The 27,840-nt window shown below is 41.8% G+C and overlaps 1 protein-coding gene across 1 annotated transcript; it reads left to right on the top strand.

The window, feature by feature from the left end:
* agps (alkylglycerone phosphate synthase) lies at positions 1-27,538 on the top strand. The gene is made up of 20 exons (XM_034213391.1): positions 1-295; positions 3,805-3,894; positions 5,431-5,521; positions 5,627-5,747; positions 5,917-5,991; positions 7,013-7,084; positions 7,857-7,936; positions 9,623-9,703; positions 10,844-10,969; positions 11,249-11,357; positions 14,119-14,246; positions 14,825-14,876; positions 16,376-16,452; positions 16,537-16,649; positions 18,276-18,345; positions 19,269-19,330; positions 20,594-20,683; positions 21,952-22,051; positions 22,215-22,272; positions 25,953-27,538. The coding sequence occupies exons 1-20, from the start codon at positions 111-113 to the stop codon at positions 26,072-26,074; spliced, it is 1,902 nt and encodes a 633-aa protein (XP_034069282.1). The 5' UTR covers positions 1-110; the 3' UTR covers positions 26,075-27,538.
* The last annotated feature ends 302 nt before the right edge of the window (positions 27,539-27,840 follow it).

Below are 27,840 nucleotides of genomic sequence, written 5' to 3'. Positions count from 1 at the left end.
TGACAGTAATTTTTCCGACGGTCTGTGAACGCGGCGCACTTTCCCTGCGCTGACCTCTGACAGCCGCTCATGGATCCGCTGCTCCCTCCCTTCACAAACAAGGAAGCAGCATGGCGTCCAACAGCAGCGGCGGCTCCGACAGGCAGCGGGTTGCACAGCAAAGACTGAGAATAATTACCGGACATTTACAGGGACGAGAAGACGGGGACTCCACCATCATAGCCGCCGAGTGCAAAGCCGAGGGCAGCCAGACAGATGTCTCCAGAGAGGAGGGGAAGACGGTGCCGAGGAGAAGGTACAAGGCTGTGATGGAGCAGTGTTTGAGGGTTCATCCTCTCTGGTTTTAGCTTGTTATTAAGTAAAACATCAGGAAACATGAACACATGAGGGTGATATGCACTGACAGACTGGCTTCTCTCTCTTTCCCAAGCGTTAAAATGTAGTGATAGGTGGCTAAGCCTGCTTTAATTAGCCTGCTAGCTAACGTCACTTGGCTACAGTGTCTGTATTCATTCGCTAGGATTGTGGGGTGCGGCTAGCTTCACTCTCAAGAGTTTAAGGCTGGTGGTGTAGTCGACTTTCTTAAAGTTGGTCAGCTGAAGCCTTTTTCCTCTGTCTTATATTTGATCGTTTATTGTGTTATATGGCTGTTTTTCAGCGTTAGTGAGGTCCTAAAACCAAGCAGGAAGTGGCGTATCTGGCACTTTCTGATGCTACAGATAACTAAGTCATACAGTTTGATTCACTAGCTTTGCCATTCATTCAACTATCCATGCTATAATCGATACAAATAATCGTATGTGATTACAATGTACAGCACACATGTTGGTAGGGGAATCATTAAGTACAAGAGCATTTAAAAAAAAAATATAGTTTCCTTTACTAGTTGTCAATATATGGGACACATCAGAAATAATGTAAATCATGTTAACAATAGTTGACATACATAAACTCCTCTGTCTCCTCTGCTGAGGATCTGATTGGCTAGGACAAGTGGTGGTATGACTTTCAACCTATTGGCAGCTCAGTTCCTTTTGAGGAAACGCCTTAACACGGTGCTGACATCTAGTGCCAGTCTGAGATAACAGATGTAGTTAAAAGGGTAAAAGCTGCACTCAGAAGTACTAAGCATTTGGCCTTGTGAAATTAATCATTTCCTGTTCTGGTCAAAATGACATTGGGATGATAAGATGGAATATTGTGTCTTGAGGAAATGTTTGTTACATTAATTGTAAAACTGATCTTTAACTCGGGGTTGAAAGTGTAGGAAGTTTGAATGTTAAGGAAACAATAATTTAACAATCAGTGTGTTTGTCCATCAATATCATCATAAGTAATATAATAGTTACATTATTACATGGAACATCAGTAAAGGGTGAATAACAACACAAAGCTGCAACAATGAATTTACTAATGAAATATGTATGTGTAATAAATCCACTGACATAATAATTAATAATTATTGCTATTTTACTTACACTTACTTACGTACATGGCTTTCAGCCTCTCAAATATGGAAATACCCTAATTTTCTTAGTGGCATATCCAACTAAATATTTTAGTTTTTTCAAATACATCAAATTGGCCTTTGAGAACCTGGGATGGACACTATTTTCTGATATTGTATATAGACCAAATCATTAGTTGATTAAGCTATATAACAATATAAAGATTAGATTAGTCAATTCTTGGTATAATTCTTAGGTTGAGCCCTTATGAATGAGATATCTTTTTATGTACCAGAAACAGGCGCAATCTAACTCTGTGGCAATCATTGTCTCAGTCTTGTTTAGTCTAACATAACCACATACAATACAAGTACAAAAACACATAGTCATTGTTTGTATGGATAAGTGCCAAAAGACTTTCTCTGTTTAGCTTTTCAGCCACAACCTTTGCTGTTGTCTCGTTCTTAAAGCACCTTTCAGGCATGCTTTGTTTAGTGGTGTCAGGGAGAAATCCAGATTTTCAGGATTTGTGGTATCTTGGCTCCACCAAGCTCAAACTGAAAGACAGCCACACAACAATAACGCTTGATGGGCGTGTTAGTTTAAACTGAGGTGTAGATTACTGGTTATTATTTGTACAGTGTGTTGTGCAATCAAAATGTTTTCAGCTCCACATATTCAATAACCTTATCCCAGTTTATAGTCATAGTGAGATTAGCGTCACTATACTACAGATTGTACAGTTTAATAAAATCCTTCTAAATTCAAAATAGTGTTCCTTAGCTTAGATAGACAATGTCATGCCCGTGTAGCATGTTGATATAAGAAAGCATTACAGGCTGCTACAACATCATTTGTATCCAATTTGATAGGTCTAATTAAGTCTAAGTTATTTAAATAGCACAAAACTACAACTCCCACCCGTTAGAGGTCTTCACACAGCATCATTACAGCTTCAATGCTCCGGCCTTTGATTTGGATGAGGTAAAAGTTGCCCGTTACCAATGAAGAGCTAATTTTGTCAAAAAATATGAATGAAGACCTGTTGTTTGGCACCTTGCTAATCACCTTACATTGTCATAAGTGTGTACTTCCTGACCTTGACACACACTCGCTATATTTATTGATACATTTTTATTCAGTATGTTCAGTGGCTATGACAGCATATCAATGGTGGCGATGATTCATTAAAGTATGACTCAGTGTGTCTCTCTCATTTCTGCTCTCGCTTCTAATTTATAGGAAACTCCATTTTGGCGGGTATTAATCTCAATTATGGCTTTTACTCCACTGTGTTAGCATCCCATCCCAAGTGACCCATGAGTTATGGTTGCTGCGTGAGCTGTCTCTGCAGAGTGCCAGTGCAGCACACAAGCTCTGCTCAGTATTGCAACATAGACAGTGTAGCGTCATCTCTGGTTGTTAAGCTGCCGTTGATTATAATGGGATATCCCTCTGCATAGTGTAGCATTTGTTAAGTAGCTAGGCTGTACTTTTATTTGGTTTCTGATTCCACCACTAATAACAGAAATGATGTCTGGTGCTTATGTGCTATATTAGTGGATATATGTTGCTGAATAATTAGCTGGAGCTTGATAGTTCAGCAAACATATTGAGACATAGACCTAATCTTAACAATTTAGCAATAATAAATTAGCTATGGTGGCTACCAGGTAGAGACTTAATGGTATGAAAATGTAATATACAAATTAAAGTAACACTGTAATCATTATTACTGTTATTTTATTAAACTGCCGAACATGATCAACAAGTACTGATATACACACACGTTTTATAATGAAAACAACAAAATAATAGCAGTACTATGCACTAACATTGACCCATGCACAAGTACTAAGTCCTTTTAGAAGGCTGAAATATCTCTGGACCCTTATCATTGCCTTATGCAATGTTTTTGGTGACTCGAAACTAAACCATGTTGCATTCTTCATCCTGCATCCTGGAGACTTGCCTACTTTGATTGACGCTGGACATTATTAATATTTACTGTACGTTTTTTAAAGAGCGTTAGTCAAACCATGAATCTGTGTATCGCGAAGCTGGTAACGGTTTCATCCGTACTAACAGGTGCCATACATTTAAATAATATTAATTTAAGGGATGGGAAAAGGTTGAGGGCACAGGAGGAATGTCTGATGGATAAGTTATCTGAAGGTGTTGCTTCTGCCTCTGCATTGGTGTGCCAGTCTGCACCCTCCCATACTCTACAGCTGCCAAGCATTGCCAATATGTCTGTTTACATTTCAGCGATGGTGTTTCATCTCGTGTCTTGACGTTCAGTGTAAGGGTTATACATTTTATGTTTTAATATCTCCTATTATTTGTTTCTCCACAGGCAGGAAATCATGAAATGGAACGGCTGGGGATACAGCGATACAAAATTCCTCTTCAATAAGAAAGGTCAAGCAGAATTTACTGGCAAAAGGTACTATATAATAATCACTGCTCCCAATGCTTAACTACATCTCATTCAGCCTCTAATCTTGTTCTGGTACATCCTTTGTCTCTACCTTCATCCAAACCTAATGACTGGACTTCTGCCTCGATCATTTTCACAGGCCATACTGTGTGCTTTTAAAATCATTTGCTGTCCCCTTCCTACGCTCACAGCAATGTGGTGCTACTGCCACCTAGTGGTTGGCATTTGAACTGTTTATTGTCATATGAGAAGGTCACTGCTTGTGATTGTCAGCTCTCCCAAACTCAGCAGCTCGTTAGCAGAAAACACTTTCCAAAACCATTTGAATGTCTGAGGGGAAACAAAGCCAGTTGTCCTCAATCTTACTAGATATGGCTCCAGTTAACAACAGCACCTTTATCCACGTCTCCCATGACAAGAGCAGAGGTAAAGATGAGCCATGTGATTATAATCATGACATATGACTAGTCAGACTGTTAACATGGAGAACTAACACTCTGTGTATGAGGATGTATTTTGAGTAATGAGGCGAGCTAAACAGGATGTTGCACAGCAAATGGTTTCCTCCTGTGAAAGTAGTTCATAGAAATCGCTCTCTGCCCTTTTGGAGTGAATAGCTACCTGGGTGGCGTACACAGATATCGGGGCTGTTGGAGGAATGTCACAGACAGTATTCTCCCCCTCCATGCTCTCTTCGACAGAGGCTTTCCATTATAGGGTGTGTTTCATGGTCTCGTGGACAAAGGCCCGCCAGAGTCCCCTGATGGGCTGGCCCGGGCTGTGCCAGAAACTCGATTATTCAGGGGTGGAAAAGGCGGTCACATGGACAGCACTGTCACCGCTGCTCTGCTTCCCTAATAACCTCATTGGACACAACCCTCACACTCTTCTTATTAGACACAGTCCTGGTTTTAAAGGTCACCTATTATGCAAAATCCACTTTTTCATGTCTTGTATACATAAACATGTGTAAAGAGATTCTGAAAGTTTCAGGAAAAAAGATTCGCTCACTTTTTGTCCTTATCCATTTATATAAAAAACCTGTCTGAAAATGAGCTGATCAGATTTTGGCCACTTTATGATGTCATAGCGATGTTTTGGTTTGTGTAACAATTAGCCAATCACCAACCAAGGTAACCCACCTTATCACCCGAATCTCCTCCTAGAGCACCATGGTGTTCTTTTTAACCAAATATCTCTCAGAGGGGCGTGGGGAGGGGCTCCTTATTTTCATCTAAGTAACAGACAGAGAATCAGCACTTTGGAAACAGGGCTGAAACAGAGGGGATTATGGGATGCTGCAATGATCTGTTTGGTATTTCGTGCCAAACAGATCAGAGACATGTTTGTATATATCTGAGAACTATAATGTATTGATGAAAAACAGTATAATAGGGGACCTTTAAATGAACAAGCCCAGTGAAGCATTCAGATGTTTTCTATTTGACTTCCAATACAGGAAATCACTAATACATGAAGCGTTGATGATTCTTTTATATTCTTGTATTAATTGGATGTTTATTCAATCTGTGTTCCTTCCAGGTATAGGCTAAGTGGTATGATCATCCCTGCTCTGAAGGAATGGTTCGAAGGCACGTTTGGGGCCAGTTTGCAGCATAAATCTCCAGCAGCGGTGAGTGGGAATCATATTTATTTGTTGCGTCTTCAATGAATGGGGAAGAAGAACCCCTTAGTAACCCACAGTTACACATTAACACAATGGCTTTGTTTCTTTCAGCCTGTTCTGAATAGCGGTGCTGTACAGCCTCCCACTCTAAACGAGGCCTTCTTGGAAGAACTGAAGTCCACAGGTATTCCCTTCTCTCATGACGCAGAGGACCGGGTGTATCGGGCCCATGGTAAGGCATTATGGGAGAAAACGTTGCACTTGAAATTACCCAATATTCATTCTTGTTAAAATGGAGCATATCATATATGTAATGTCTTATAACTTAGTGTTTGTGTGTATGTAATGATTATATTAATATTCCTGTGGGCTCCTCATCTCATTCCTGTATTTTATTCCAGGACATTGCTTACACGAGATCTTTGCTCTGCGAGAGGGGAAAGTTGGTCGTGTTCCGGATATGGTGGTATGGCCAAGTGAGTTCAGAAGCTGTGTCATCTCTGTTTTTATTGCTTTGTTTTTTTCCTCCCACATCGCATCCCTGATCCCCCCCCCCCACCTACTGGCTTAGGTGATTTAAAGGGTTGATCTCTGCAGAGGCAGGGGTATTAATATGTATGAGTGGAGGCTTAATAAGAAGCGTCAGGGGGAGGACGGTTGACACCCAATACTCCACGGTCTGGCTCTGCACACTGCACCCATGAATTATGATGCAGAGATTGGTTTTCTGTTGTTATCGCTGGCACTTTTTTATCATGCAAATGAGTGTTGACTGATGACTGAGACTTGATTAGCACCCTCCCCAATGGGCAGCAAATCACTAAGCAACCGTGGGCATCGCTTCATCCGCACCAGCACCACATTTAAATTTGGCCGAATACACTATCATTTGCTCTGCATATAATAGATATTTTGACCTGTAATTCGCATTCCTCAGTATGCCTTCCATGTCAAGCTGTGTATTTTAAGTGGAGGTTTAGTTTGTTGGACTGTAATCCGTGGGCAGAAGCTGTGTGTTTAATTGGATGGCAAAATGCACTAGAATGCAGGCATTTCTCAATGCCTCTAAAAGCAATTGAGGCCAGTCAGGCACATCCACGTAGGCGGGTATTGCCACCCTTCCCACTCGCTCACCACTCCAGTGTGAATGGATGTGAGAGCTGTGATTGGCCAAAGCACGTTTGTATTGATCCAGCACATCCCACCCCTGAGAGCAGAGCCTCATGCAGTCGGACTCCGCCTGAGGAAAGCTCCAGGCAAAACACAGCGATCAGGCAAATCAAAATGTCCCTCAGCTCTAATGGCACCGCCCATATACATGTATTTATTGTCTCATGTACACACCAAGTGTTAGGAGGCATTTTTATTTCCTTTACAATGTGTCCACTCTGTTATTATGTTTACACTTTATTTATGAATGCATTACAGTACGGTAAATGAAAACATTCCCTTTATGATGGCCAATCATTTCTAAAATGATGTTCTGTGTCTTTGCAGACTGCCACGATGATGTGGTGAAAATAGTTGAACTGGCGTGCAAACATGATGTTTGTTTGATACCATATGGAGGTAAGTCATGATATCAATGTCTCTAAGCACCATCATTAGCAGTCTCAGACTTTATGTACAGAACACTAGATGTGTAGTTGCATTTAATGTACTTTAATACATCATTTACTTTACAATTGTAATGTATGTACATTGAAGTATTATTTACACCCAACTCATGCTTGTACATTTCTGTTATTTTTATTAATGAAGCCTCATTCTCACTAACTGTAAATCAACCTGGTAAACGTAGTACCTCCGTGCATTCGACGCTATGAAGAACTTGATGTTCTGTCTTTCTGCCACTGCCACTACTGTTTAATGATAGCAAAATAATTGAAAATAAAAATGGTTTTCATTATTGCAGCAGTTTCTCAACAGGTTCCTGAGTAATAAAAGTCAGTCAAATATTTAAGCAATTATATCCTGAAGCCTCCGGTCATTTTCATAGAACAAAGTCCTGATGATGGGTTATTTGCACCTTTGCTTTTTTTAAATGATTTCTTTAAAACTTTATTTAACAAGAATGTCACTAAGTGCAAACATTTAAATACATTGCAGAGCCACATCCGCATTGCTTTCAGAAGTAATGAAAGTCTGATTCATGTCAGGTTTGCTACTCATACCAAATAATGTTTTTTAATATCTTTGTTTGAGATATTTGTATTCCCTAAACATTCATGTGTTGTTGTTTCACAAAAAGCCTGGGAGTATTTGTGTGAAAAACATGGAACCAGTAAAGTGTCCAATGTGAGGAGTAACCACTGACTGTAACGGTTGTTTTCTCTCTCAGGAGGGACGAGTGTCTCTAGTGGCCTCGAGTGCCCAACAGAGGAAACTCGCTGCATTGTCTCCGTGGATACCTCACAGATGGTAAGTAAACACTGCACTAAGGACAATATGAACTGAAACCAAATGAAATGCTGTTTGAATCAACTATAAAAATAAATAATTGAACCTAAAAAGGTCAAGTTTATGATGCTATGTCTGAAAAATACTGGTTTGCTTTAAAAAGGTGTTTCTAATTTTGTACAGTTTTTGATTTAATACTTGTATTTTATCATTTAAAATGTGAGCAAAAACACTTTAAATTTGAGTAGCTTTCTGGGTTATTTAATAATGTTTTTGAGAATGGGACACTAGTATTTATAATTATTTTTGGCATTTTATGTGTTTTATGAGTGAATTTTCTACATTTTAAGAAGAATCAGAATTTATTCATAATATAAGTCACATTTTAAAATGGTTTATCAAGCAGCAATATCATTTTGTTCTACCTTGTGAGCTAGAATGTGACTATGTCCAATTTTTTGGGACACAGACTATTTGTTGGATATTTGACTTCACTTCAGCCGTAGTTAGAATTAGCGTATTTTGTTGTGTGTAAGTTAGTACATCTTATTTCTTCTCTTTATGATGATAAATGTGTGAGTCGGGCACCAGCTAATATTTAAAAGATATCCCAAGCATCTCACCATGAAGGAGATGATGTTTCATTGGATATGATATGAAATGGTGAATATTGTCACCAGCCCTTTGATCCGGGCTCACAGAGCGGTGATATATACGCTGAGTTTGGTGCCACACACACCAGCCACCAGTGTTCTGTGTCAGGGGGTCAAAGGTGAGGTGGCTCCAATGGAAGCACATGAAAGGGTCTCTGTGGTTGGAACATAACGTTTATTACCTCTGGAGAATAATTGATGGCAGTAGTGAAATGACCTCCTGCAGGTAAGGGTATGCCACGTGCCCAGCGGCCTAAATAAGAGGCATATATTTGGAACTACGTGTTAAATTGAGTTTAACCTTGAGGTAACTGTCTCCGTCCCGCGGCCCTTCTGCACTCATTTATCCTCAGACATGTGACCGTCAGGCTACAAGGACAAGCAGGGGCAGAACTTTAATTTTGTTTTTGTTAATTCAAGAGTCAAACTGTCAAAGGACTGTCTCCATGGACTGCTGCTGACATGAATGTCTGGGAGCAAATTCATTTTATATGCTACACAAATATGGCCAGGATCCGTTGAATTTTCGTAATATTGGGTTGCAGATTACAATTTTCAAAAGGGTGGTTCGTTTAGCATGAAACACTTGAAATAACTAAAGGATTAGTTAAAAAAGAAAGTAGAGAGAAAGTGAGGTCAAAGAAAACTATTTCTGCTAAAAAGTTAGCAATGATTTAGAGTCAGAACTAAACATTTCAGATGTGTGTATCTCACACTGCACTGTAACTTTAATTCATGTACCTTTGTTATTCATGTTTTATTACAGTATCTTTTGCTTTTTAAATTAGTCTTTTTAAATGCCATTTTATAATATGCTTCTTAATGTCTTTAATTTTTGTAAAGCACTTTGAATTGCCTTGTGTTGAAAGGTGCCTTGCCTTGCTGTTGAGGGTCTAGAAATGGGGATATGCAACATTAAGATATTGTAACTTACACAACAGAATAGCAATGTTTTTAGACAAATTAAACAAAAAGCATTAGAGTATTTCTATTAAACTGTTTGGCATTAAGCATTTATACCAAATGTTGTATGACCTGTGTTTCCTATTCACAGAACCGCATTCTGTGGATTGACGAGAAAAATTTAACGGCCCATGTGGAAGCTGGCATCGTCGGCCAGGATTTGGAGCGATTGGTAAGTACTGCTCATCCATCCATATTCATCCATGAAAGAGCTTACATTGCTGTGCCGTGTTGTGCCAACAATCAAGCTGTGCGACCATTCACATGCAGGTTGCCCACGCTCAGTCACCTTGCTACTCTGCGCTCAGTAGATTGAGCAGCGTTTAGGAGGGAGTGTGAGACGTGAGCAGAGCTGAGGGGGAGAGATTAGAGAGTGAGGCGGCGGTCATGAGCAGATGGCACCATCAAGCTAATTCAGAAAAATGGAGAAGGAGCGGGCATTTGATGCAGAGGAATGCGTGAGCTGCATCTAAAGCAGAATCTACCTCTACATTTAGACGGGGCCATTTTGATGGAGCAGATGGGTCTGCGTTAAAAACTGCCTTCCAGGGAAGTGCTGCGATAAAACAAGGCTTGACTTAACCCCTGTTTTGTGCCTCTGCAGGGGGTTGTTGTTGTACTTTAAGGTCCTTATTATTATTATTATTATTACTATGAAATGTTATGCCTGAAGATGCAATCTGCAAGCTGGGCAGCCTTCAGGTAAATGTGTTTGTTCCTGAAGACGGACTCATTCTCCTCAGAGCTGCAGGGACAGTGCATCTGATGGTGGTTGCGCAAAGGTTTTATGTTTAATGTGTATTATTCTCACATTCTAAGGCTATTTAACAAATAACTAAGATGTCGCTTACAGTATTCGTGGAATGGGTGGGACTGAATGTGCACAAAACTTAAATCGCAACTGTTTGTATAACTTACAGCTTTACATAAACATTTAAAACTGAAGTGTACATTTGTATTTTTCCCAAAAATGCCTTTTCATGTCACCTGGCAGAATTCAGCAATTTTACAAATGATACAGAGAAGCAGTGGAGCTTTGCATTGCCCAGACATGCACTGATATCTCTTTTTGTGCTCTTTCTCTTGGTTTATTTTAGGCGGTTGTAAAAAATGTATGATGCCATAAAACCAGAGTTTTAGCATTGCAGCAAAACAAGAGCAGTGAAATTCAGCCTGCAGCTGCAATTATATGTTTTCCTCGTGCTTGCTTGCACATGTTATTAAAACATTCTTCTGGGTTTACTACATCATTTCCCCCAAAACATTTTTCTCTCCCCTTTTAATTGCAACCAAAAAACCCTATTTTTTACAGCTTAATGAGAGCGGCTACTGTACGGGCCATGAGCCTGACTCCATGGAGTTCAGCTCCCTGGGGGGGTGGGTAGCAACCAGAGCGTCAGGCATGAAGAAGAACATCTACGGCAACATTGAGGACCTGGTGAGTCGCCCCCCCCTTTATCTTCCTGCTCATGTTTGTGCCAAAGGATGACAGTCAGCACACAGCTGTTACTGCACAGTAATTAAAGAGGACATTATAAGCAGAAGCTTTGTGGACTTGACCCTCCCCTCTAAAATGCAGTGGTCAGAGTATTGGATATGACATATGGCAATAGCCAAACACATTTTTGTCAACATTTGTAAATCTGTGAAAAATAAATCTAGACTACTGTTTTGCATATTTCTGTTTCTAATGAGTGTTTTTTATGTTGCTCAATAGGTGGTGCATGTAAAGATGGTGACCCCTCAAGGAGTGATTGAAAAAAGCTGTCGGGGCCCACGCATGTCCACGGGGCCAGACATTCACCACTTCATCATGGGCTCAGAAGGTGTGCTACCGTTCTCGTGTGATTTCAGTACAGCAGAGCATGTGGGCAGTTTGTATGTTCATGTGTGTTTGTTGTGCAAGTCTTTGTGATAAAATGGTAACACCAGGACGGTTCTCATGCTCTGGGCTTCTTACATATTAACCAGCTTTGGTGGAACAGAGAACTGGAGGGGTGTTAGTTAGGAACCAGCAAGTGTCCTCCCAGCCCCATCTGCAGTGCCCTGTCCTTGTGAATGCCCACAGAGAATACTGCCAGATGCCAGGTTCCCCCCCTACATAATGAGGAGGTTCAGAGACTCTTGGCATGGCTATGTTAAACAGCTGTCGATGCAAAGTTTATATTCGCCCTACAAAGCTCAGCAATCTGCTCCCTGACTGAGCTGGGATCACTGCAGAAATCTTCATTTGTACTCATTAGAAGCCATTTCAATACCAAGAGCGCGTATTTGTATATAAGATCGGATTCAAATTCAGTCACAAGTGACACATTTAGTACTGAATGAAGACTACAATTGAAAATGTTTCAACATTATAAAACATTTTCAATTAACAGTTGTCAGTGATTAATGTGCTACAGCTGCTTTTTGAAATAATTATTGTATTGTTGTTGTAAAAGACTATTTATCAAGTAAACCACCCTGAGATGAACCATGTTGTTATTGACAGGATCCAAACATACCATACAAATAAATACGAATAACAAAATCAACGCAAAGACATTAAATAATGGGAAAACAGAAACAAAACAGCAATTCAACCGACACACAAAGACAAACCATGTTTAAACGTGCAAAATGATATGTTATCATTGATCATTTCTAAATTACCAACAAAACACTTACATCATTTACAAAATAAGTAGTTTCTTAACTGTGCAGATCAACTCTGACTTAAATCATTTTAATCCTATACAAACAAACATTTTTCTTTTTAAGTATGAACAACCACTTTCATAACAACAAAATTATAAATGTTGGGCAACAGCATTTTAGAAGCATACCGAAGCAGGTTGAGTTTTGTAAACCAGTAAACCCAGTAAATACATAAAAAAATCTTTATAACACATAACGGTAAGTAGTGGCGTTCCAGAGATGGGGGGGGGGGGGTCACACGTCTCTGTGAGCACGTGTACTTCTGGGGGGCCGGACGCTGGGACTCAGAGGTCACACCAGCAAACAGTCTCATTAAAATAATCTCCCTCATCACCCCAGAAACTGCATCCTGCGGCCTGACAGTAGGACACAACAAAGCACCACACTAAAACCCTCAACTATGCTCTGCATGTTAAGTGGAACACATCCATTTGACCAGAAATGACTGTGGAACATGGGAGCTTCTCATTCACCGCACAACAGCCGGGTCTCTCCATCTCTCTGACCTCGGGGTAGCCTGAATGCAAAGTATTTGCTTCTCTCTTCTTGCTTTAAACCGGTGTAAACAGTGGAATAATCAATGATAATAACTATAAAACTCCTCTCAGCCGTAGAGGATGTGATGTAGGTGTGCTAATTCAATTATTTGGTTATAAAGTGGGGGCTTCACAGTGGTCAGCGTTGTTTTTTCTTACTAATATCTCTTGCAGCGGAGGGACTATTCATTGGGAACGGCCCTTCTCCCCGTTTACTCCTCCTCTGAGAGGAGGTTGGTTTAATAGAGACGGTCACAGTAAAAAATGACTTAAGCTGCACTCCAGCTTTTCATTGCATTGCATCCGTCCCCAAGATAGTGTTTTTATGACCTTGCTGTTCTTATTACCTCCCTTTATTCCTCACTCACTCACCTCCTTTACTCCCTTACCACTGTGGCTCCTCCCTTGTTCCTCTCTCTCTCTCTCTGCTCGTCCTCGCTCGCCCCCTCTGTAGCTCCTCCTGCCACTCTCAGGAAGGAGGAGCCTCTTCTTGGCTGAAGCCTAATGGAGTCACATGTTTTCCAGAGGGCCACTAGGGAGCAGCGTGTGGCATGTAGTGTCACGTTAGAGGGCTCATTAACAGACATAACAGGCGGGGGAAACCTCCCTAATATGTTTGGCAGAGATGCGTCTCTAAATGGAGATCTTCTGTAGTAACACACAACAGTCGGTGGGGGTCGGGGTGGGGGTCATATGATTGGTCCTTACAGATAAGATGCAGGAATAAGGATTGCAACTAACACTTATTTTTCTTGATGATTTATTTTAATTAGTTAAATGTCAGAAAAAAGTTAGAGATGTCCGTTTACACTTTTATTAAAACCCATTTCTAGAAACAGTCCAAAAAACATATATATTTAGTTCCCAATGATGTCAATCAAAAGAAGACAGCGTGTTATGTGTTGAGCTGGAACCAGCTAATATTTGTTTGTTTCTTATTTTCTGCTTAATGCAATATTCAACAATTAAATGTAATCAAAATGGTTAGTAATTATCTTTCTGTTAACCAGAAACTAATGGTTGATAGTTTTTAGGGTCATGAGGACAGCCAGAGGTTTCGGCTTACCTGTATGTTTCTGCTCCTGTTGGCCTCGCTTCCTTTGATAGGGCTCTGCTTTATTTCTTCCCAGTCTTAAGTTGATAAATCTTAGTTCACCCCCAGTGTGCGGTTGAAAACCAGATCTACTCGGTGAAATGTGAGACAAAGGTCAACCAAAGGACCCTCGGGACGTGTACCACAGACTTGTAAACAGTCTTTAAGTTCCGCTCTAAGAAGAGGTTAGGTCATATAAATTGTGCGAGCTGATTTACTTTTTTTTTAAAACTGAAAATCTTTCACTGTGATCTTCCACAGGAACCCTGGGCATGGTTACAGAGGTCACGATGAAGATTCGTCCCATGCCAGAGTACCAGAAATACGGCTCAGTCGTATTCCCTAATTTTGAGCAGGGAGTTGCCTGTCTTCGAGAGGTTGCCAAACAGGTAATACGTTTCACTGCTTTCTCTCCCTGTCTCAACATGAGGCCGAGCCAGAAACCTTTTGAGTGTTGAAAGTTACTCAAGCTGCAATGAGCACTTTTTACACCTTAACTGCAGCTCTTCACTGTCAACACAAATCAGCAAGAAATACCCCAATGTTTTTTAGTCCAAGAATATTGCCTTAACTGCCAAGACACTGACGAAAGCTTCCTTTTATATCCTTCTTCTACAACTAAGACAGGCTGACGATGCCATTATCCCAACTTTAAAGTGCCAATTGTTCTCGGTTTTATGTTTTATTTTATTTGCACACACATAACACTGCAAATAAAATCCAGATAATGAAAAAAATGTGGAAGGAAAGATCAAGAAGCCACAAGGGTGATACAATGAACCTCCCTTTAAATAAAAAAACAACAATATTAAAAAAGGAATTAAAAATGACTAGCACAAAACATATAAAATGATAGAATACAAATCAATACACTGAAAACATTTCATATCATTTGGGGGATTTATTTGATATCACTCATTTGACATAATTTTGCCCTGTGATTCAAATAATAACTTTTGTTTTTCAGAGGTGTGCCCCAGCGTCGATACGACTCATGGATAATGAGCAATTTAAATTTGGTGAGTTTTTTTTTTATCATCACAATATAAGCGAGACCGGGCTCTAAGCATTAAATAGTACTGCTGTCATTACATCTTGTATGTGAACATTACTCTCATTTAAGCTATCTGAGTGATGTGTGGTGATCACTCACAGAGTAAGTAGGACTTAGTATCTGACCTGGTTTTTATTTTCAGGAAGTGTATTTTTCTTTAGGAAATAAATGTAACCTTTGGCTTTGAACATATCACAGCAGGCATTTAACCAGCAGACTGATTTTAATTATATGTAGTTATTTAGAGTTGAAAACATCCTGTATTTATGGGTCAATATTGATGTGGGGAATACCTCTGAGAGAAGAACAATGAATGGCAGTGGTACAGCATGCAATGATTTTACCTTCAACAACACTGAATTGTTAAATTGATTATTATTTTTGTAACACACACACACACACACACACACACACACACACACACACACACACACACACAGCTGAAAAATGACCCTGGTCAAAATTAAGTAGTTGTTACATTGAAGTTTTATGATGTTGTTAACTAAGGTCTCGTGGAATGCATCTGGCATTGCCAGAGATCTCTGTAAAGTTCCCCAGTCTCCGGGGATCTCATTATCTCCCCTATATTTCCACTTTTCACAGAGTAGGCACTTCTTAGCATTAAGCAGGGAAGATGAAGCGACCAGGTTTTTCACTAATAACTAAAACTCATGGCTCTATGATACCTTCTTGGGCTTATTAGTGGCTTGTCCTCACTTGTAATCTTGTTGGCTGTTTAGTAAGAAGGGTAGATGTATTCACATTCTTCATCAGATTGGGACTACAAGTACAATTTAGAGCTGCCTGTCTTGATCCACAAGATGAAAAGGATGTGGTAAGTAGCAGCGTGTTGATATGCAAAGAAAATACCACACCACAGATGGGAGAGTCAAAAGTAAAAATATGTACAGTGTAGGTATCATTTTCTCTCTCAGGATGTTGAGTATTTAATTAACAAGTATGATGGCTGCGAGAGACCCAAAGACCTGCAATCAAATTTTGGAATGGAAACAATTAGGACACTAAGTGATGAAGAGACATGGGGGGAAATAAATGAACTGTTAAGTCTCTGCGACATCACCCGTGACTTCGCCGCAGTGATTGATAACCATCCCATTGGCCCCAGCCCCTCATTTTCGCTTGTCCACAGGCGCTTTTGTGCGTCCGATCAGAAATAAATCAAAAAGTGTGGGTGAGGAAGACGGATATCGCTGTGTCAACCCCACTTCCCTTCGGAAACCCTCTGATTTATAGTCGCTGTCGCTGGCAGCCACTGGCCAGTTGTAAAGTTATTCAAATGTTACCATTTATTTTTTCCTCCTTTTGTTTGAAACCCCAAATAAATCTGACTGGCTTGCCCTCTCAGAGCGCTGGAGGATGTAAGCTCAAGCTGCGTATGACTAATGTGTGAAAAGTCGGTCCACATCTTTGTGAACAGATGGAGCTTATCTTATATGTTCACAGGTCATGCCCTGAAGCCTCAAGTATCTTCCATGTTCACATCCTTTCTGGACGGCTTGAAGAAGTTTTACATCACCAAGGTAAAATAAAATAGACGTGAATATCACCAGTTGCTTGGCTCAAGTGCTTTTTAATAAAAAATGAATCTATTCTTTAATCACCAGTTCAAAGGGTTTGACCCGGACCGCCTGTGTGTGGCCACCCTGCTGTTTGAGGGGGGCCGGGAGAAGGTCCTGCAGCACGAGAAGCAAGTTTATGACATCGCTGCCAAATTTGGGTAAGCCGTTTTATCTCTCTTAAAATAAAGCGTGTTACAGAGATCAGTTACAGATCCCGACCGTGTAAAGCGCAGAAATGACAGCATGGTGAGGCTTTGAACATAATGCCCGAAGCCCTGATGTCACTTTATTTAACCAGCCGTTATGTAGTAGCAGTGAAAAGGATGGAGAGGCACAGTTACACACTTCAGACGTGGTCTCCTACTCAGTAGTTTGTCTCTGTGTGAGTTGATGGATCACCTGTGGATGTCCTCCTGTCAGGCCAGCTTTTCTGTTAAAGTAGGTGTGGTGTGGGCGGGGGTGGAGGGGGCACAGCTCCCCTCAGGACAGCGCGGGGCGAGAAGACGCAGCCTGGGAGTGCTTGGCTGTTGTGATTGATCATTAAACGGATCAATGAGGACTTTGGTGGAAATCAGTTCCCTGTCAGCCGGAGAGGGATGCTCTCTCTATCCTCTGCCTGGTTTAGACCCACAACAATGAATTCATAGATGAGTTCATCCCCAACATACATTTAGTTGTGTGCCGTCCAACTTGTTCATTTATGATTCTGAGATGGCTCTGATGCTTTAACACATTGTTTTAAATGTGAAATGTGCACTGTTCGAAGCAATATGTTCTGCGCATAATCATTAGTAGTTCAAATAGTCTATTCTTAGGGTGTTTTTATTTTTTTGTTTTATAAATGGAAAACATTCAATTGTTTATTTTGGATATAATAAAAACTAAATTCAGTCTGCTTTTATCACCACTTGATTTTACTTGACTTTCTGGTCGATTATGTGGTCGGCACCCTGTTGCTGCAAAAAGAACTGCTTTTTAGGAACAACCAGATTTGGTTTAACCTCACACTGATTAATGAGTTTAAACCAAATCGGTTCACTTTAACTTGAGAGTAAGGAAAAGGCAAAAATATCAAGCTTTATGTAAACAGTGCATAGAAATAAACATGAAGATGTTTATTTTAAGGATCAACTTAAAAAAAGCCTTCCTTATTAAACTAAACATATAGATGTATTACTTATTAGTCAGAAACAATAGGTCATTACAAAACAGATTTAAACAGGGGACCAAGCGGAGCTGCTGCGCTCCCCACCGGCGTGTCAGTGATTTTTTATCCAGGGTAAATCTTATGGATTACATATTACTGTTGGTGTTATTCTCTGGCTCAGCGCCCAGACCTGCAGGTAGCTGGAGCCCTGCCCTGGTGACCGCCAGCAATTAAATCATAAGAAACTTGTCAGTTACATGCAGCATCCTCTGCTTTATTGCATTATTACAAATAAATTGTGATCAGCCATCAGATCAAGTGCCAGTGATGGATTGGTGCGGTTCTGTGAGGAATATTTTCTTGTGGTGTTGGGTAAAACAGGAAGAAGGGTGACAATCGATATAGTGATTTTCTAATGAGCATGGCCTGATTAGTTTGGGTGGTGGATGAAAATCTGATTACCCACTGCAGGTGATGGATGTGTGGCTGACCTGTGGCGATGCACCGAGCAAAGCTTCATTGATCTGAACATTGTTGGATTGACAGGCTCCCAGGCGGCTGTTGTGAGGCGAGCCGTCGGACCAACAAAGCTGAAAGAAAAGAGCTGTTAAATATTAACCCTGTTATCTTCTTCCAGGGGGCTGGCAGCTGGAGAGGACAATGGGCAGAGGGGCTACATGTTGACCTTCGTCATCGCTTACCTCCGGGTGGGTCACTCCTCTTGCTTTTTCTCTGTCTGCGCTGACGGGCAGGTGGGGCGGGCGGGATGGCGCAGGCTGACAGCAGATAGGATAGCGAACAACACAGAGAGGCGGCAGAATGCGACCTCGGGAGGTCTCTGATTTGATCTGGTCACAGTTGTTGTCAGGGTGTCTAACACTGAGGTATCTACACTATGAGGAGAGCACAGAGGCTGCAGTCAGAGGACAATGGAGAGTTGTCTGAGGGCAGTCCTGTCAGGGAGGCCTTTTGATCAGCACAGAAACAAGCAAGGAGTTTAAGTGCACTTATATAACATGGTGGCTCTCTGCTTTCGTTAGTCATATGCTTTCTTAAACTCAGCTGTTTAAATATATAAATGATAGCCTGAAATGTAGGCATGTTCTACCTTTACAAAATAGCTTTTCACTATAAACTTTCGCCTTTTGTTTATGCACTTTATTTTAAGCCACTGAAAACAAAGCTTTTGTAACGTGACGAGTTTCACAAACTCCATTTTCAAAGATGGTGTGTAGAAATGTTGATGTGTGGACCGGATTGGTTTTAGAAAAGAGGAAAAAGCCTATTTTCGAAAAAACTTGTGTTCATTAAAAATAGGCTTCAGTCAATCATATATTTGCAAAGAGAAAACAATGCACCTATTACAGATTCTGTCCTCCTATTGTGTTATTTATCTAACTGTGCCAACAAAACCCAAACAAATAAAACAACAATTATTTTGAATTAGTCGAAAGCCATGGAATCAAAATAAGGGTGGGGGTAACATCTGATTCATGTAGCTTTTAAAGTAATTTGGTTACTTAAGGGCTTGTAAACCTTTGTAACCTGATGTTAGCTGGTGTCCTGGTTTCTTGTGATGATGTAAATGTACTGAATAACCATTAACAGCCTGATCTTGTTCTGTGAGCAGGACTTGGGGATGGAGTACTATGTGATCGGGGAGTCCTTCGAAACCTCTGTGCCCTGGGACAGGTAAACACCTTAATATGAGCAGTTTAATTTAAATCACATTTTTCTTTTCTCTCCTCCCACACAGTCAGTCCTCAGAGAGCCTTCTGTCTTCCTCCTGCTCCTGTTTCCCCTCCTTTCTTGTATTTCTCTTTGCCTCTCTTTGACATTCCCCTTCAGCCCCCCCCCCCCCCCACCTATTAACTGGCTTTGCGTTGGCGGAAGGTTCCTCAGCCTACAAACCCGCCATTACTGACACACACACACATACATACACACACACACACACATACACACACACACACACACACACACACACACACACACACACATACACACACACACATATATAATACACACACACACACACACACACACACACACACACTGAGAAAGAGCTATCTTATTGTGCGCTGTGTAAGAAATGTAATATTAGTCACATATTTATCCCACACCCACATGTGGTGTGATCTGCATTCTCTCCATGGTTTCATCATCATTTTGTCAGACATGCACACACAAGCAGGAGCACACACAAGCAGGAGCACACACAAGCAGGAACACACACAAGCAGGAGCACACACAAGCAGGAGCACACACAAGCAGGAACACACACAAGCAGGAGCACACACAAGCAGGAGCACACACAAGCAGGAACACACACAAGCAGGAACACACACAAGCAGGAGCACACACAAGCAGGAACACACACAAGCATGAGCACACACAAGCATGAGCACACACAAGCATGAGCACACACAAGCATGAGCACACACAAGCAGGAACACACACAAGCATGAGCACACACAAGCAGGAGCACACACAAGCATGAGCACACACAAGCAGTAGCACACACAAGCAGTAGCATACACAGCTTCCGTGTTGTGTAACATGCCTGACGGGAGGGACCAGAGATCAGTCACTGAGGCGAGCATATGTGCCTGGCTCATTACGCCCCCCGCTCTCTTTCCATCCTCCACACACGGCTGCACATGCTTCGGGCTGGCAGCCATTTCCCCAGCAGTGGGAACCTCTCCCACAATGACCGTCGTGTTAGTCTCCTCCTCTTCTCTTTTCTGGCCCTATCCCTTTTTTTTAATCTTAATAATGTAGCATTGCTTGTAATTTTACTTGTATGTAAGTTCCTATACATTTGAGTATTGTTTTTTAAATGTACAAATACCACAGTTTTGACTGCTGTTGTGATACTTCAAAGCCATTTGACAATTCTGTTTTACTGTGTTTATTAGTTTTTTTCCTAATTCAGGTTTTCTTTTTCATTTCCAGGGTGTTGGACATTTGCCGGAACGTGAAGGCACGCATCATTGGGGAATGCAAAAACAAAGGAGTGCAGTTTCAACCGTTATCCACATGCAGGTAATGTTTGTAAATGTCCGTTTGAAACCACATTTTGGTTAATTAAAAATAACTCAAATCTCCCAAGCCCTGGTATCATTAAATATTAATGGAGAAAAGTGCAGATACAATAACGGAGGTTTGGTATCAACACCGGAAAACATTTGAACTTAAATATACACTTTTTCAAATGTTTTTTTCCTACAAAACTCCTCTGAAATACGACAAAGTTCTCATATATTGAAGTTTAAGGCTGGCTTTATTTCTATATTTTTGTTATTACCAACAAATCCCATGAAAAACCAAAAAACATCAATGTGTCAGACTTCATTTACATATCTGTGGAACTTTAATCCCATTTATTTACCCCAGGCCTAAAGAATCTGAACAGACATTCATGGCCGCCTTTCGGTACTGGAAGTCATCAAAACACAACATTTAGTTTGACCAAACTAATATTGAGGCTGTGTATACCCAGTACTACTCCGGACCCCTGGTGAGTTAGCAAAACCACACAACCAGACAGACGGACCAACGGTCAGACGGACAAACTAACAGACGGCGAGCCGGTCGAGGTGCACCAGGCTTCTGCTCTCTGATTGCGGACAGATTAGGCCTCAGCCTGATTATGCGACAGCCATTCATTTCCCGGCTGCAGTCTGTCACATGATTGATTTGTCCATTTAACCTCTAGAACAGTCAGTGTGCCAGGTGATGGGCCATGTCAAATGAACAAGGGCTCTGCACCCTGCTCCTCCACGGGGAACAAGGCCAGAGACGGAGAACATGCAAATTAGAGAAGCATTTTATTCTTAATAAAATGTTCTTTGACACATTCCAGATAGGAGAATATAAGCTTCATTTTATTAGGAAGCAGACACACAAACAGTTTAATTTACTGTGTTTCCTAACAAACTGATAAAATGTTCAGTCCCGCATCAGTGAGTCATCCCGTTACCTGCAGCACAAATGTGGCTCAGATGATTCAGTAAAGCATTTGATGGCCATTTAATGTCTGATAATGTCACGTTATTAAAGGTGACAGTGCTTTCACGCTGCCTCCGCTTTCTAGAAACCATGAAAGGAATTGAGGTCAGGGGTTCACCAGGGAAAGCCATACCTCCCACTTAACTGTGTCTTCCAATTATAAGAAGAAAAAGCATTTATTGGATGAAAAGGGAACGATTTGACAAAACCCTGCTCTTTGTATGTAAACTGGATTTTAAATGCTGAAGGAAACATTAAAGAAGTCTTTGCTGCTTGTGTAAACATGACTCTTTCTCCTACAGGGTGACTCAGACGTACGATACTGGTGCCTGTGTCTACTTTTACTTTGCCTTCAACTACAGGGGACTCAGTGATCCAGTACACGTGTATGAACAAGTGGAGGTATGACCAGTTACATTTATATCCACATTAACGCATGGCCCAGTCCTTCCATAGATCATAATTACATCTGATGCGATGATGGGTTGGATTTCCAGCAAGTTGGAGAGTTCATTTCAGAATATTGTATTGTATAATAATTCTGGTCTTATATTTTTTTCCCCAGCGTGCAGCGAGAGAAGAGATCCTTGCCAATGGAGGGAGCTTGTCACATCACCATGGAGGTACTACAACGTGAATAATACAGAAAATATTTGGTCTGATTTGGCAAACATCATACAGTATTTTGCTCGTAAAATATTGAATGGGGTGTCATGATATTTGACCCTTCTCCTTGATTATAATTTGTGAAAAGAGGTTGCACTCAGAAGCACAGGCAAGATGGCGAGTTCTCCCTGTGTTCTCTTCCATGCTAGCGAGCCGACGGCCAGCTGTAAATGTGAATTTGGTCGGAGGTCTTTCATCGCTTCCTTCACACGTCCAAAATATGTTCCTGCCGATGAATGGCTCTGACTCTGCTATTTGTTCATCTCAGCAGTGACCAAATGAAACGTGAGCATTGGGGGCGGTGGAACAACTCTCAGGGCCCCATCAGGGCTAACCGAAATGGCTGCCTTATCTATATTGCCATCCGCCTCGCTGTTTTCATACATCACTTCGGGCTATTCATCAACCTGTCAAAAACAGTATGCAGTGAATCAGCTGCGATATTAAATCACAATTTTTCCTGAAGGCAGGGACGGGTTCAAAATTAAAAGATTGCTAATAAAAAGGAGGCGGCGAGGCCGGGGTAAATGATGCCGCCGTTATCGCCGGCTGTATACTGACCTCCAAACGGTGGCCCAGCCACCCCGAGCAGCACGGGGAGGTGACAGGGGGGGGGGGAGGAGGGGATATTGATGCAGCTCCCGCGTGCGGGGCCCACTCTGTAATTGTGATTAATAACAGTGGGCTTTGCTATCTGAGCGCAGACAGGCCGGTTTGTCTGCCCACAATCAGTGCTTGACAAATGGAGCTAGTTTCACTGGGTTTTGTGTATCAAACAAAACAGATGTAGTCAAGGATGGTGAGGTGGGAGGGCACCGCGGGAAATATACATTTTTGTGGCCCTGTATTTACAGCAGGTCAGTGTTGAGCTGCGTGGGCGTTGGTAAGGGAATCTGGGCGTGTAGAGCTCTTTCTCTGCGAGACACGATACTCAGCTATCAGCACCACGTGTTGACTGCTGTCCATCACACACATTTCAACTACTTGATTTGGAGTCAGGTTTATGGCTTACAAGAAGATCTGGTATATGTGTGATTATATGCTGGATCTGAAAGCCAGCACGTTGGGAGAAATGTCCTCTTTAACTAGGTCACCAGTGTCGCAGCGGTGAAGAGTTGTTGAACATCCATCACCAGGAGAGTCATCCATCTATCAGCCAATACTCTGGCTCGTCCATATCACACGATGCAGGCCGCTACCTTACCCTGTTTTTCAAGCCCTGACCCCCATTTGTCAAAGAAGCTTGGGGAGAGCGTGTAGAGGGGTCGAGGCTCAGCGGGGCTACTACAGTCTCCTCTGTGTGAGGGTCACCCCGGGGTGCCCAGCATCTGCACCTCACGTCGCCGCCCTGCAAAACTCCAATCTCGCTAACTCTGCCAACCGCACCTCCACACAGGTCACTGCACTTAGAAAATAGAAAAATGACCTGATTCAGTGAAGTTCTTTTCTCCCTGTGCTTCCCTGAGCGTTTCCACACAAGAGAAATATGACACTTTTTAAAAAGAAATCTGTCATTTCTTGAAATAACTACCTGCTCTTCTTTGCATGTCTCAGCTGCACAGACCTAGTCTGGCGAGATTGATTGCAATAGCAAGCGAAAAGGAGAGAATATGACAAGATAGATGTGTAAATTATCACCGTGATGGAGGCAATGATGCAGTTCCAGCACCTTCTGTTTTCTCTCCGTTTCCTGAGAGGAGGGAGGGATGGAGGTGGGACGAGGAGGGAGGCCTGAAGAGGAAGAGGTTGTGGAGAGCGGGGTACTTTCTTAGTTATTGGGTAGCAGCTGATGGGTCCTTCTGTCACCATCTGGAGGTGTGTGTGGTACCAGAGCCCCCGGTGACCCCTGCCGTCGGCCCTGTTTTGTCAGGGGACGGGCCTCCCTAGCCTCATGGCTGATCCCCATCTGGGCTTCCTGGCTGGAGCCTCATCACAGGCCTTCCCTCAACATGCCCTGTGAACACTGGAGCTCCCCAAACTGGTGATGCAAAGAGAGAGGCGTGCAGAGAGCGGGGGAAAAGCCTGTGAACATTCCCGTTATACACCGCGCTTTGTTTAGACCTACCTCCCTATCTAATCTCAAGAGATTACACTGCTGCTTTCAAGTGTTTACTCAGCGAGCAGCACCTGTTCTGAGCTGCTCTGTTCTCAAATGTATCTTTTGAGTTTTGTGATATAGATATCGTGTTTCTTTTAAGTTGACACGACCCCCAAAAGTACAATTAACCCTGCTATCATCTGACATGTTTAAATGTTTCCTGCTTTTTGTGTTACATCCATCGTGTAGCCAAAAGTCCTTTTAAAGGCCCTTTGCTTTTTCTCCTATATTTTTTTGATAAAGACTAGTTTTCTCTGTTAGATGTTCAAACTTCCAGCTGTGCAGTGGTATTTAAAAGTGCATCAGTCCAAGATAAATTAGGCTGGCACTTACATCTGCAACAGTTCATTCAATTATCAATTCGTATTTTTTGGGGTATATGTGTTTTAGTTAAAAATAAATTAGAAAATGAGCGCAAACAAAAATATATAGAAAATTTGAATTCTATTTAAGAATTTTGCTTTCATTTCGGAATATGTAGCATAATACTGCAGGGCCCATTTAGTAAGTGAGTAAATTGTACCTTAGTGGTTCAACGACCTCAACATATTTGCAAAAATAAAAAGCCAAAATGACTGAGTGAGTCTGAGGCTCTGATGCCACGGGCTGTTGTCCTTGTGTGTCATTCTTCTCACCCCCTCTGCATTTCTTTCTCTTTCTCAAATATATATAAAAAAGAAAAACTCACAAATGTTCAAACCCTCCCCATCTGCAGAAAGCTCAACATCTATTTCAATTGACAGATTTTGGCTAATGAATTGCTGAAAATCAAAGTTTCTATATTATTTGAAGTTTTCTAACAATAGTTTGGCTCTCCAGTGAGGTTTGTCCAGTCCTCCGCAGCCACCAGACCTCTCGCTGGCTCCAGACTCTCCGCTGAGAACCTGTCGGGCACAGGCGCTGTGGAGGATGTCGGAGTGGACAGCTGGAGAAGCAATGGGCACCCTCACTAGGCCTGGTGCCACCGCCTCCCTCGCTCCTCAGGTTGGGGGTTTTGGAGGAGGGAGGGCGTAGAGCGGCTGAAAGCCAGAGTCCTGCTGACAGAGGGCCATTGTGTGGGTGGCTCTGGCCCCCTGTTGGTGATCGGGCCGGTGTCAGAGGGCGCCGAGCGGCGTTCGGGACAAGAGAGCACAACACGCCTCGCGGGTCAGCCAGAGGAGCGTGCTCGTGTGCACAATGAGACAGAAACATACAGACAAACGCTCCAGCAACTCTGGAGGGGGGGGAGCAGTGGCTCAAAGAGCGAGGCAGCCGGGGACGGCCCGCTACAGCCGCCAGCCGGCCCCTCCTCTGGGAACACACAGAGCCTAATGAGTTTGATAGTCTGCTGAGCTCCATAAATCATGCCATGCAAAACATTTCTCCTCTCTGAATAAAAGCATTTATCACCCTCTGTTTATTCACTCACTCTCACAAGATTGATTGGCTCCCAGCAGCCCGCTGAGCAATCAGCCGTGCCGATTCCTCTATTTCTCCCCCTCGGTCCTCTTCCTTCAGTTTGTTTGTTTATTTATTTATTTTCTCTCCTCTGTCATTCAGTGGGAAAACTTCGGAAGGAGTGGATGAGAGAGACCGTCTCCAATGTCGGCATGGGGATGCTCCAGTCTGTCAAGGACTACGTGGACCCCAAGAACATCTTCGGAAACAGAAACCTTCTCTAAATTCCCCGCTCACCTTTATCTTACCTTTTTCTAAAAAAGCATCTTGTGCATCTTGGATTAATTGTTACTAAATGTGAACTAAAAATGCACAGACATTTTTCATCAAGTGTCAATCAGTGCCATTTATTGATTCACCAAAACATTTTATTTTACGTTATATTGCACTAAATATGCTGTAGCAATCATCCTCACTCACGGTGAAGATCATCTTGCTGTTTAATCACTGCCTCAACTTGTTGTTGGAGCTACAGCCATGATGCAACAAAACCTTTATTTTTTGTCATATTTTCTTACGCATTTCCTAAATATTCTTGCCAACATGGTTAATTTTTCTGTTTGTTTTTACTTTTGTGTGTGAGTGTGTGTGTGTTTAGCACTTCTTTAGTAAGTTCTAAGTGAATGCACTTTCTAAAGCTCTGTGCCTTTCTAAAGCTTTTGTCTGCCTTCCCCTTGTCCTACGAAACACTCTACTGAGTCGCTTTGTGAAGCAGAATGAACTCGGACATGATGTTTTCCGTGGCTTGCCCTCATGCCTTCTCTTGTCATAAGAGACATTTTCTGTAAGTGTGTGCCTGTGCCTCTGCCTCCTAATTTTAACAAGAGCCCCCCTTTCTAGAAGTACAGTACGATTACAAAGAGAGATAATCCTTGTGTGTTTAGTTTTTTTTTTTTTTGAGAGCATTTACCTTTAACATGGTTTGTTACTGAGACAGTGAAGTGGGGGGGAAAAGCCATTGCATTTTTCCATCACACCTACTTCAATGTGACCCCGTTTGCAGTTTAACGCCTCTGGATCCCGGTGCTCACGTCGTACCAAAGACTCAACAGATCAGATCATGTAAACATATGTTTGACTATGTTACCACACACTTTAAATAACGTCATGCCCAGCTGAACTATATTTTTTAATCAGCATATGCAAAGATAACCGTTCTGAAAGAAGTACAATGTAGATATTTGTGTTATATGTGCTAAAACTTTCTACATCATGTTTCTTATGTTTAAGACACTGTATTGAATCATATCTGCTCCATAGAATGGCCCAGAAACTCATATATTTTCCCTTGTTACTGTACTGTGTAAAGGTTTTGGGATGGATACTGTAATGTGCTACAATTTGATACTAGACTTGTACCATTTGTAATTGTAAACCAATGATTTGGAAGCAACGTAAAGCTGTAAGAAAGCTGTTTGCTGAGAAATCTCGCCTTTTCCCCTTTCTGATCTATGATTTGCATTCTCCTGAACCATCGTCCTTTTTAATCCATAATATTTCCCAAGATAAAGGGACTCATTAGGGACCTGTCATGTGACGTTTTACCTGTGTCAAAAAACGTGAGCTTTTGAACGTTATGGATGTACCTTTTTGTTTTTGTTATTTTCCACTTCCTCCTAACAACGTCATAACAACCGAGTACATTTTGTCTATGCTGTTCGTGCAATAAATTGAACTAAAACATCCCATTTGTTGCATTTTTCTTTCACATATGTACAGCAGAACTCTGCCCCTCTCATTAATCATTTCTAATACGACTCTTCAATAGCAGCTTTATTTATGTTGTCAGACGGTGCTAAGAGGGTCAACAGGAACCTGAGAGCAGGTTTTTGTTTCCTCTACCTGCGACACTCAGAGCTCAAGGTAATCCAGCTCAGAAGAGTTAACACTGCCTGTCTTTTGCTTTCTGACTGGAGGATTTTTTTCTACACACAGGCTCATTTGGGAGTCATCTTCACCCACACAGCCGCCCACACACTGCCTGCTGACG

The sequence above is a fragment of the Gymnodraco acuticeps genome, unplaced genomic scaffold (assembly GCF_902827175.1).
Source record: "Gymnodraco acuticeps unplaced genomic scaffold, fGymAcu1.1, whole genome shotgun sequence".
NCBI classification, from domain to species: domain Eukaryota; kingdom Metazoa; phylum Chordata; class Actinopteri; order Perciformes; family Bathydraconidae; genus Gymnodraco; species Gymnodraco acuticeps.
The sequence above is the reverse complement of the archived record's forward strand: the minus strand, read 5'-3'. Positions and strand labels throughout refer to the sequence as shown.